The sequence below is a fragment of the Oreochromis aureus genome, linkage group 10 (genome assembly GCF_013358895.1).
Source record: "Oreochromis aureus strain Israel breed Guangdong linkage group 10, ZZ_aureus, whole genome shotgun sequence".
Classification (NCBI taxonomy): Eukaryota; Metazoa; Chordata; class Actinopteri; order Cichliformes; family Cichlidae; genus Oreochromis; species Oreochromis aureus.
Window position 1 is genome coordinate 24398928 of NC_052951.1, and position 13159 is coordinate 24412086.

General features: G+C 38.0%; 1 protein-coding gene across 1 annotated transcript; it reads right to left on the bottom strand.

The window, feature by feature from the left end:
* Positions 1–3348: 3348 nt before the first annotated feature.
* Positions 3349–11638, bottom strand: c10h5orf15 (chromosome 10 C5orf15 homolog). The gene is made up of 3 exons (XM_039618621.1): positions 11483–11638; positions 6686–7356; positions 3349–5124 (listed from the first exon to the last, which is right to left on the bottom strand). Exons 1-3 carry the CDS (start codon positions 11604–11606, stop codon positions 4990–4992), a joined length of 930 nt encoding a protein of 309 aa, XP_039474555.1. The 5' UTR covers positions 11607–11638; the 3' UTR covers positions 3349–4989.
* Between the last annotated feature and the right edge of the window lie 1521 nt (positions 11639–13159).

Genomic DNA, 13159 nt, shown 5'->3' on the forward strand with positions numbered 1-13159 from the left:
CTCTTTATCTGATGAGGACAGTTTGTAGGCCTGCCACTTCTTCTTCTGTCCTGGACTTGTCTAGTTTACTCACATTTTTTAAGGACGCACTGCACACCATGACAAGTCTTCAGCAACCACCTCTTTGGGAATCATCTGGATGGTGTAAAAATTTTATGTTTGTGCTGTCTTAGGCATTTTTCATAGATTCAGATAAAGGAAATGGGAAAAATGACATGTTTATGTGACAGACTGCTGGTATAAAAACTGTCTACAGATACAAGTTAAAATAGTTTCTTTGCTAAGTTACATGTAGATAAAACATTGCTTCATCCCTGGAATTACATACCTGTGCTTGAATGAGTCACAGTCAGTGATAATAAGTGACAAAACAAAACAAAAAACGGTCTTGTGAAAGTGGTGAGGTACAAGGACTGAACTGAAATGAGCCAATAAGCAGTCAATGTCCAGAGAAAAACCTTGACCTTGGAAGCAAAATATGAAGAAATCGGGGTAATTCAATACTTTGCACAGTACTGTATCTTTAGAGACTGGAGCCACTCAATGTTTAATAAAATAAATCAGATTGAGTAATATCACTTAATAGCTTAAGGAACTCTTTTTTATATTATTTCTTATAACATTTCTTAAAAACTTTTTTGAAAGCCACTGCATAACCTTTGTCAAGATGTTCACTCTTCAGTGATCAAAAGTAGTTGTGAGATTTTCTGGCTGGTGAATTTCATTCGCTGCTGTCTCTCAGATAAATACACCCAGCATAACATCAAACAAATATCCACAAAGCCTGGTTATCTTATCTGCTGATGACACGCAACCAGCAACCATCACTTCCTGCTTTTCTTTTTTTCCATCTTCAGGTTTTACATTTCAGGCACCTGAATGATGCTTTTACGCAGTAAAGGTTGCTATGATACACGCATGAGTTCAGTGTCTTTAAAAAGGGAACAAAGGGCTCAAACATTAACTAATTAACTAATAGTATGATGTAACTATTCAACCCTATCGTCATGCTAACTTTTTAAAGATTAACTTAATTTCTCTTCACTTTTCATACAACTTGTGTTTTATATTCAAAAGAATAAGGACTTAAAGATTAAATGCTAAATATTACTGCAGAATCATGCTTATAAAGAATCAAATGTATCTTTATGGCTTTTGAAGAGTCTCATTTTTATATAAAATTAGTCACTTTTTGAAAATGTGCGCTGACAAACTGATTAGCACACCCTAGTCAGAAATATGTCCATGTTTCTGTCTGTCAAGGTATGATCTACATAAATGTATCTTCCTCAGGTCAATTATTGGACCTCAGCATGATAAGGCAAGTTGCTAAAATGTTCATCTTTGTTTATTTATTATTTATTTATTTAGATTTTAAGGTGCAACATCAGGAAATCTTGGAAATTTGTGAGTGAAAATGTTGGGCTCAGATCTTGAAATTTTCAGTTACATATCTCAAAATGTCCACTTACCGAGAAGTAACTTTTTAGCTTCTTCGTCCCTAAGTGGAAAATATGGGACACAAATTTGAAGATACTAATCCAAAGTCTTATCGATGGCAACATTTTGAGATAACTTAAAATTTCAATTTAAGTGTGTCTGGCAATGTTTTTGTTTCTTTTTCTGGGCTGATAGGAAGCTTCTCCTGCAATCTGCTGAAGCTACTCACCCAGTGTGGGGGTCACTGCCCTGACTGCTCCCATTACCAGGAGGACCACTGTTGCCTTCTCTTCTTCTCCCTTTTCTCAGTCCTTTATATTTCTTGAGTTTCTCGTGTTACTTCTTCCTGATGTTGCTATTACTTGGTATAGCTACATCTATCACTACTGCGCATTGCTGTTATGGATTGCATCCTTCTCCCATATGCTCTTTCAGTATTGCTCTGTCTCCAGCCTTGGTGGGGCTGTCCTCACATTGTTCCCCTGCCACTGAGAGCACATCTTGGATGATTCAGTTAAGAACAGCTGATTTATTCTACTGGCTTCTATTTCTCTGATACACGTCTTCAAGCAGCTGACCAAGACTGGACTGGACACGCATCTCAGTGATCACTGCTGCCTCTTCTGGATGCTGGAACACTAAAGCTACTAGTTGTTTTGCAGTTAGTCTTGATGTTGGTTCCATAGGTCCCACATCCTCTTGTAGTAACACCTTCTGCCGGAATTGCTTGTGTTCTCGTCCCTTGTTCAATTATTCCTTCTTGTTCAAGTGGCCCACTTCTCATCTTGGTTTCCTAACACCTGACATGGATTTTATTAATCCAGCTCATAACGATGGATAGTTAGCTAAATAGATTAACTGATGATTCCAGGCTGGAGGTTTAAGACGCGTGTATTTAAGGTGCACACAAACCACAAAGGTATGGCAGCACCTTAGACAGTACCACCCTAGTGACAAGCCTTTTGGTCATGGTACTTTATTTTCTTAAGAGTGTTGTTTCCTTTGTGTAGTTCTGCCTTACAAACTACAGCTGGATGTTAAATTTGTTGTTTCTGACCAAGAAATATGTTTCAGTGCATGTCTGTAACACTTGAGGAGCATTACGACTGTGGGAACAGACTGTGGCAGACATTAATCAAAGACATTCAGTCAAAGATATGGACATCTAACTTTCCTTTCCATCTGTCCTGTCACTGTGCACCGTTTACCGACTTTAAAAAATAGACATGCCACAATAAATTCTTCATTTTTCCCCCTCTTAGTAGTATTTTCTGCACATTAGTGATGCAGATGCTCACTTTATCTCCTTTCTGCAAGAATCTGGGAACTTTACTGCTCATGTTCTCTTTAGTGATATGAACAGGTTACCTGTGTCACAATGACAGGGAAATCAAGTTATGAAATTACACTTTTATTTGCTCAGCCACCAAAATTTAACTTGGTGAGGGAAAGAGTAGAAAATCTGACAAGTGAAGAACACATTTCCAGCATTAGTCTGCTTCAATTATTTGTGTGCATACTGCCTCCTTGTGGTCAAATTAGCAGCTGAGCTAGAGTCTTCTTTTGTACACCAGTGCAGTGGTTTTTACAGTGTTTATTTTTTCTTTTTGGTTATTTCTTTTATTAACACTTCCCTGTTTAGCATAATAACTTTTTAACTACAACCACATCAGCTCAGTCTATGACTTTTGATTATAAAAAGATACAACACGTAAGCCTATTAGGATCAAAAGAGATCAAAGTATCCTCTCCTCTTAGTGACGCCAACATAGTTAAACAGGGCATTTGCCACATAAAAAGCCAGGTCACACATATTACAAAATACTAAATTAAACCTTTTCCTTATCAAAAATATGTCAGAGGATGGACAGAGGATTAAATGAAACATCAGCCAGAAAAATTACAAAGGAAGGATTTACACAATTTGTGCTTTATTGACCAAAAAAAGCGAGAAAGATTGTACAGTTTCTACTGTTGATTGCGAGACCAGTGTTGATCCTTCGTCCCTTCATATTCTAGCTAGCATACCTGAACGGCACAGTGCAAATCTATATATATTCACCGTCTCGCTTGTATATTCACAAACCAGCTGAAAACAACTGACAGAAGGCGTCGCGAGATTGATACATTTGCAGACTCAAGTGGCAGTCGTGGCATTTCATTTGAAGGCATGAGACAACGACAGACAGAAAAACATGTGGCTGTGACGCATAGGAAAGAGAAAAAATAAAAAGTTGTGTTTTTGCTTTTGTGATCAGGTCATAGAGAGGGTGCAGAATTTCTGATTAACTTAATTCCACCAAAATACCCTGACAGGAGGCAAGGAAAAGTGAAAAGTTCTGCATGGACATGAGGAAACATTGTCTTTACAACTTGCCACAGTGAAGATGGGTTTTTTTGACAGAGACTTCACCGAAGTCATAAAACAAAGAGGGCCAGCCCATGTTATTAAGACAAGTTAAATATAAAGTGATCAAGAAAAAAGAATAAGTCTGGCAATAGACATTTCTTTCTTACATATTAGTACCTTCTCATCTGCACCATACACACATCCATCCTCATTTAAATGGCTTAAACACATGGCATTATCTTTCACCTGAAGAGTAGCCCTGCCCACTGCTCCTTAACTTAATGCTTAATGTGTAGCCAAGATGGCCAAAAATTAATGGAAAGTAATAAAACTGCCACTACTTTTCATCTATAGTGTAAGCAGAAACATTGGCAATGAAGTGATTGTAAAAAGCTAATTTTCGGGGTCCAATGAAAATTGTATTTCTCTATCTATATGCTAAAAAATAACTAAACATGTTATCTGATTATTTCTATATGAAACAATACATATATTGGAATGGATTACCCAAGTTGTCTTTAATTCAGCTGCCCCATTATGTCAAACTGAAACAATTTAAAAGAGTAGAAGGGCTTTTCTGTTTTTGTTTTTGTTTTTTTTAGGGAATAACTTAATATATAGGAACATTTGATTAACAGTTTCTGCTTCATTGCACTTTTTTTGCATACTTTTGAAATATGAAAGGTAGTCGTGCTTTCCACAGCAATTACTTAGGTGTTCATTGCTAATTTCAGAGTACATACTCAACTCTTCTATTAGTTCACCATCACATTACAGCCTAAAAAGTTCAATTAACATGTAATTTTTGCAACTCTTAAGCAAAGTGTTAGAAATATTAAGACAATATGCAACAGAGAAAACGAAAAATTGGTATAAAGGAACTGTAAGGCTGAAACAATACTAAAAAAAATTTTAAAAATTAAAATAAAATAAAAAAGCCCCTAAGAAATCCTGAATTATTAACTTAATGGCAATGATAATTAAAATTATAACAAATAAGAATATATTAATTGGATAATCTCTTCAGACAACCAAAAAGGGCCATTAAAAAAAATTCCCCAACTACAATATCCCCTGATTTCTTATTGGCCTATAAAGCAAGACAAAGCATCAATCAAGCTCCATAACAACGCACACCATCTTATCTATAAATGACCAGGAACTGGCTCTGCGTAAGCCTACTATATTGTTCCTCTAGATTAAAAAATGTAGTCTCGGGTCATCTTGAGGGACGGCATGGCCTCATTGACATTCTGGTCCAAGCGGTGATACTCCACAGTGTTGCGGGAACACAGACCCTCCTTCCAGCGCCGGCTCTGTACCAGGAGGTAGATCTGAAAAAGCAGGAGAAAAAGCAAATCAAGTCAATTGTATTTATTTAGCGCCACGTGACAACAATAGTTACCTCAGGGCACCTCAGTCACCATAAAAGTTTGCATAAAGACTGGATTGAAGCCTTTCAGAAATAAAATCTAAGTTTATATGGGAGAAGATAAATCTGCTACGTATACCAGTCAGGCATAACATCATGACCTCTGGCAAATGAAGTAAATAACACTGATTATCTCTTCACCATTGCTTCTGTTAATGTGTGGGATCTATCAGGGAGCGAGCGAACATTTTGTCCCAATAGATGATGTGCTATATGCAGCGAAAAAAAATGGGCAAGCATAAAGATTTAAACAGTTTGACAAGTGGCAAATTGTGATGGAAGAAAGTACAAACAAAGGGAGCGTCAGAACCAGGGAGCAACGGACAAAGGTGACCTGGTCTACAGATGGGAATCGAGAACCAGTTCCCAGTTCATTTCATTCATTGTTAGTCTGCTTGCCTATCAGTCCTGCTTATGGGTTCCATTTGCACTTGCACTACAATCAGCTGATTTCAGTTTGTATTTCAGTTCATATGCCAGAGGAGGAAAATAGTGACACAGTCTGCAATGTGAATATGAACATTACTTTTATTTTTGTTTGACAAAGGGAGAGAGTGTGATGGTTAAGCACAAACTGGGTCTGGAAAAGAAACAACTATGTTATGCTGCTATTATATCTTTGGCTCTTTGCAAACGTGCCAACGCTAAGCTAGCTAAGAACCCAGAGTGATATTAGAGCTCAGTGAATCCATTCAGGGATCTAGTATAGATGGGTCAGGGTTCTTTGGGCAGGAAAGGAGGGACCAACACAATATTAGGCAGGTGATGATACCGTTACGCCTGATCGGTGTATGATCATGGTCTATTCTACAATACGAATAACGAAATTAAGCTGTTGTTGTTGTTTTATTATCTCAAAGTACTTTTAGTTGGTTCATTTTAATTTATTTAACACTGTGCCACTTCTAATTAATGAGTCTAATTAACTGACAATATAAACATAAATTAGTAGAAGTTAACAATCTCAGGTATTCATGCTTCCTCTGTTGACACAATAAGGCCTTCAAACCACAGATCTTGTTAAATTTTACCTTTTAATTTCTATGGCTATGTTTTATTATTCCACTGATTCTCAATTAATCAACTATTTCACTTATAATAGGTTAAAAACATTAAAAACAGCCGGAGACATCAGTTTTTGGGTGACAAAATACATCAATTCAACTTACAACAATATATGACAAAAAAAGCAGCATGACCTAAGATGTTATCATAATTATTCAATAAAAGCTAACTTCCTTATAGAAATACAAATTTTACTACATAAATAAGAAGAAAATAACTACAAATTACACACAAAAGTTTCTGCATCAAGTTAGATGTCTGCAGAACACATTTGGCTTTTCCTCAGCTATTTGATCTGGATGAAGAAGTGATTCCTGTGCAGCCTCTATCAGAGACTCCTACGTCTGTTTGACCTCTACATCCTGCCATCGGCTAGCTTTTGTCAGGCTGACACTCACCTTCCTCTTGTTGTGGTATGTGATGTAGACAATGGCCACCAGGAAAGCCAGTATGACCAGATGAAAGAAGAAGTGGGAGTCTTCATCCTCTGTGTTGTAGCTGTCTCGTTCCTTATCAATCTCATCGGGCTGCTTCTTGCTCTTATCTTGCTCTTCATTTAATGCAGTATTTCCAAAATTGTCGTATTCATCATCACCATCATCATCATCATCATCATTCTCATTCTCATTAACATCAGTGCCCTGCTGCGGTGTGTCTTGAGATTGGAAGTCGTCCGGCTCTTCCGTTGCAGATTTTGTTGGTTCATTAGTTTTGATGGTGGCGTTGGCATTTTCTGGATCAGACTTAATGTTTGCGTCAGGAGCTGCTGCTCCTGCTTCAGGAGTGGCAGGTGTTTTCTTGGTGCCGTCATTTAGCTTATCAGAGCTATCGAACTCAATAGCGTCATCTTTTTTTGGTTTTGGAACTGTCGGAGTTTTCATGGCGCTTTCTTCAGGAACTTTCGGCTTTACTGTGGTGGAGCTGTTGCCATCACTTTTTACAGGACCCTTGGAAACATCTGCAGCTGCTAGATTCTGATCAGTTGGTGTAGACTGTGTCACCGTTGCTTCTTTGTTCACAGTGGTCAAAGTAAGATTTTGAGATTGAGTTTCTGTGCTGTTTGGGGGCACTGTTGGATCATAGGAAATAACAACGCAACACATTACATACATTACAATTGCATTACAACATATTTCTGACAAAGTGTTCTTTGAAACACTTGAACATAAAACATTTTCATTAACCAAAATATTTATTGCCCATCAAAAACTTAAAAAACTAGAACTTCTTAGCATTTGCCAACCAGTTTCACAACTACACTTTTTATCTCTTATTACGATGACATATAAATGTCTCAATCACAGAATATTCAAATAGGAAAAAAATATTGAAAATGAACATTATATTGTGGCAGTTTGTGCCCCTACAGGAATTTCAATCATGTCACACAACTACACCTCAAGTGAGACTGCCACGTATGTAAGCCCTTCAGCAAGCCAGTTAACCCTTGAGCTGCCACAGAGAAGCTCATAAGGGGACATTTGTACTGAGCAGCAGCTTGTTCGTGTGGAAACGTACAACCTTCACTGCAAACTAGCTTATCAATGAAAGGTTTCGTTTTGAGACAGCTTTTTTCCTTGAACTCAAAAGTATAAAAACTTTAGTTTTAGTTATCTGTGTTCCAAACTGGAAATTAAAACTAGTTGTGAAAAAAAAACCAAATGTTTTAGTCAGCGGAAAAAAAACAAACAAACAAACAACTCAAAAGATTTTGTGAACTTTTTTATCCTATCTCCCACCCCTCACCCACAACCGGTCATGGCAGATGGCTGTATGTGGGTGTTTGTATCTCCTGAATGACATAGTTGGTGGGTGCTCATGTGTATGTGTTTTTATGTGTCTGCATGTTTAAGTGTGCTAGTCAGTGAGTGAATTTGTGCGTCCTTAAGTTATTAAAGAAGAATGCGCTGGCTGCAATGATGAAAAGCGAGCTTATCACCATTCTATAGCTTCCCCTGTGCACTGCAAAATTTTGTGCTACTGAACAGACGTTCTGATTGAACAGACCAGAAGCTCAGAATTTTAGTGGCCCATGTACATTTTTATTGGCCTGCAAAAACAAAGCTTTTATTTTCATATTTGTAAATATTCATAGAATATCATGAATATAAATATTGCATATTATTTCATATTGATCTGTTGATCAGGTGGTTTGATGAAGGACTCCCACCAGCTTTTTCCCAATTAAGGGTTTTACTGGTGATCACAGTAACAGGTGGTGCTGTTTTGAAGGCTAGAAAAACATTTTCCTTCACTCCACCTGAGCTCACCGTCTCGTTAACAGCTCAGTCTCTTTGCTGTGTTTGTAGACTCTGGCTCAACATTAAACTATGAGATCATCATAGTGTAACTGCTGCTGTTGTCTTTTTTTGTTTTAAAACTAGGGCCTGTGTGGGTTAACATTGGAATACTTTTCATCGACACACGTGATCATAAATGCATTTCTTTTGCAGGTCTATTTAAAGTTACAAATGTGAGTGAAATGCTCACATTTACATGGTGCCAACTAAGTGACAAAAGCCATGCATTAAACGAACTGTTGAAGCAAAATCATTGAGCTATTCGTGTTACTCGATGAATCGTTGCAGCCTTAGTTTTAATACCTATTAGTTTGGTAAAAATTTTATTACAAATTGCCTGATGAGGCACTGATGAATGTGTCTATTGAGATTCGTGATGTTAACAAGACTTTGAGTCAGCTTATTTCAAAAAGTTACATTTTTATTGTAACACCTGTACTGATTTTTCTAAATCTAGCCTCTGACATACACCTTCCATACCTAAAAAAAAAAAAAAAAAAAGACAAACTAATGCTGACACTTTCCTTTCTCTCCAAATCTGGTTGCAAACATTAAACAGGGAGTCAATGGGAGCTCATGATGGCATTTCTCTGAAACAAATGGCTCCAGTTCAAAAATGACAAATCTCTGGGCTTCTGTGAAAAAAGGCAAGCGTAGCTACATTTTGAGGGTAAAATGATGGCTGTAGGGTGAAAATTGAAGTTACAACTGGAGGTTAAAGAGATATTTTTATTACTATGTGCATATTAGTATTGTACAGCACTTTGGTCTACCAGGTGTGTTTTTAAAGTGCTATATAAATAAATGATGATGATGATGATGATATTTTTCAGTCTAGGTTTTCTGCCTGTCTTCCTCTAGTTCTCTAATACACACGAATGGGGAGGGATTTGAGAGATTTTTTGTGACATTTTTGAAAATAACTGCAAAACCATTGAAGGTGCAGCGACATAAATATGTTAGTTTTGTAGGCACTGTTGTCCTGGTCAATTTGGTGTGACAACGGTGTCTGTAGGGCAAACAGTTTGGGAGAAAATTGGCCCAAAGGAAGGAGAGTCACAGCCAAAAAGTAAGAAAGGCTGGTCTCTCCATTCAAAGTTAATGTGACTCTACCAACAGAAAAAGTGGAATATTTCAGAAACTGTACAAAATTTCAAAAATCTGAATAGAAGCACGCAGCACACGAACAAGCTGCTCGTGCCACAGAGGGTGGCAGCCACACTATGATGAATAATAATAATAACAATAATCAAAATGGCTGATCACAATAACATATACCGGGATCGTTGCCATCCAACTAATAAGAATGAAAACTGATTAGATTAACATGTATAACAGTATAATCAGTATAAAAACATCATCACTCTTAAACTGAAAGACCTTTGTTTATTTAGCATTGCAGAAAAAGGGACATATTTTGAACGGAGCTTTTTTTTTTTCTTTTCTTTTTTTAAGTATTTAAATTGTAAAGAATCTGCTGCATTTAGCCAGCCTTCCTTTTTCAGTGACACCATTCACCCAACAAGTGTCAACTTTATTTCATCCTCTGGGACTGGGAGGCGTTGCTTAGCAAGCGTCAGGAGGAGAACACTGGGGACTTGAGGCACCGAGTAAGCCATCCCCAAGCGAAGAAAGGGTCTATTCATATACAAGGGCCTTGGCCCATATAATCTCTGAACAGGAAAGCTTAGTTGCAATAAACACTGTGATATAACTTTAGCTTTTAAGTAGTTGACAAATGACTTCACATTTATAATTAAATTAAAGTCAACCTCCCTTTATACAAACATTTTTTTTTCTTTAACATCCTGTTTTCCAGTGACATAGCACAAAAACTAAAACCCACATAGAGGTTTTTAGATTATTTCAGCTAAATATGCAACTTCATACCCATTTAAAACAGGATGAAATGTTAAACAATTCAAATTGACAACAACACCTCTGTTGAATTAGGAAACCTTTATCTCAACAGCACATCTTGAAATAAGCTGTCTGTTGCACACCATCATTTTTACCATATTAACAGTAATAGTATGAGGAAGGGAAGGGCAGGAGTAGACAACAACCTACATCCTGACAGCTCCAAAGTCCAATCACACTGTTTTTAAACAAACTGAGAACACATGAATTTACTACAGCGAACCAAAAGAATATATGCTGTAGCACTGCTCAAAGACTATCAAGGCACAACAATACCTGCCACTGACTGAAATATTACAGCCTTTACTTACGTCAGGAGGTTTTCTTAATGACTCACTGACAGAGGGTTAATAATCAGTGTAGATATATGGTGGTACATCTGGAACATGTCAGTTTATCTGGCCGCCATAACTCATTAACCCTCAGAAAGGCATCTATTGATAGAGGCTTTAAAAACAATACAATCTTGTCTTATATTATGAGGTAAACAGATATTTAACTAGGTAAAACTGAACAATACAGATCCATTATAAACATACAGTAGTTGAAATGTGGTAGAGGTTGGAGATAATATGACTTCCTGTTGATGGTTTCAATAACTTTGTTATGACCGCAAAAGTGTCAAAAGACTTAACCTCTGACGCACTGTGAGTGAAACTTAAGCAAAGCTAATGTTATGAATTTATGTTTGCAGCTAAACGTTGAAACGCTTTAATTTTATTTGAAAGAAATATTAGCACTGTCTTCGACGTATAACATATTTTAACTAGTCAGTGCCAGGATAAAGGCGAGAGTTTTAAAATACTATTAAGTCACTTTTCCGAAACAGAGAAAGCCTGTTACCTGCCCTATTTTTTCCCCTGACACGGCGGATACTAGCATGACGGGCTAGCCAACTAGCTAGAGCAGGGGTAAACCCTGTGGCTAAGTTTAAAGGAAACTTCGTCTCAGATACTTCAAACAAGTACGACATACCTTGTGTTTCATTTCCATTCAAAGGAGCCGACAGGCAGCTGCTCACCAAGAGCTGGAGAACAATAGTCAGAAAAAGATCAAAAATAATTCTTCTGCTTCGCCACATATTTCCGCATGTCGCCATGTTGGTGCGTGAGTGAACGGGCGTGGCTTAGTGCGGACGTACACAGTCTGTGGGCGGTGTGAGTGTACGAATCAGTTGTGAGCGGGGAAGTTTGAAGTGAAGTGAGCTTAGTCTATGAATATTAGTCCGTCTAATGTTATGTCACCGTGTAACTTATAACAAACATATGTAATTTGCCGCTAATAGTAAGAGTTCACATACTTTCTCCATTCACTGATAATGGGTCATTTTGCCTCGATAAATATAGGTCAGAATGTAGTAATTGCGTCATTTGTTTAACTGAGTCTACTCATCTTATGTGACACTTAAGGTTATAATTATGCTTAAAAAAACAAAACAAAAAAAGCTTTGGGTCTCTTTATTAGGTATGCCTTACTAGTACTGGGCTTGGATTCCCTTTTGTCTCCTCTTTATTTATTTCTTCAGAACTTACTGACATGGTGCAATATCCTACTTGACGTGGCCATCAGAACATGGGCAGACTTTGGTCATGTGTTTAAATGATGCCCAGATGATACTAAGGGGTCAAAGTTTATACAAGGCATGCTGGAGCCATGCTGTCCTGCTGCTTACACAAAATTCCAATTATACCATTCAAATGTTGCAACAGGAATCAACTCATTCTTCATCACTCGTTTTTCCCCTCCTCCTTTCTCTGATTCTGTGTGCAACGTAGCCTCGGGTTCCTGTTCTTAGCCAACAGGAGTGGCATCTGAGCTGGTCTTCCGCTGCTGCTGTAGCCCATCTCCATCAGCATGTTGTGAGTTTAAAGATGGTCTTCTGCATAACCTGGTTGTGAGGAGTTGTTATTTGAGATACTGTTGCCTTGCTATCAGCTCGACGCAGTCTGGACATTCTCTTCTAACAGCAACAGAGCATTTTCACCCAGAGAACTGTCGTCACTGGATATTTTAAGGGAAAATCCCAGATCAGCAGTTTCTGAAATAGTCAAACCAACCCACTGCTACAACCAACCATAACACATTCAAACTTGAATCACCTTAACATTTCTGATGCCTGATGGGAACTTCAACAGGTCATCTTGATTAAGCATCAGGCTGTACCTGCTGCGGAGATTCAGATCTTTTGGACTGAAGGTCTTCAGGCCCACTCCTGAAGACCTTCTATGACTCTGTGGTGGCCTCAGCCATGTGTTACGTTGTGGTCTGCTGGGGACAGGAAGAGACTGAACAGGCTGATCTGGAGGGCCAGCTCTGTTCTAGGATGCTCTCTCGACCCTGTGGAGGTGCTGAGTGACAGGAGAATGGTGGCTAAGCTGTCATCCCTGTTGAAAAACATCTCCCACCCCATCCAGGAGACCCTGAAAGCACTGAACAGCTCCTTCAATGGCAGGCTGTATAGTATCTTGATCTTATGAGCTTATCCTATTGCAGTGTTTTTCATTTTTGCTACCTAATTTTGCACTGTCCACTTTCTGCTGTGACACAAGAAATTTCCCACGTGTGGGACTAATAAATGTTAGATTGCTGCCGTGTTTCTGGCTAGACTTAACCAATGGAATAGGTTTATCTAATGAAGAGCTGTGAGCATAT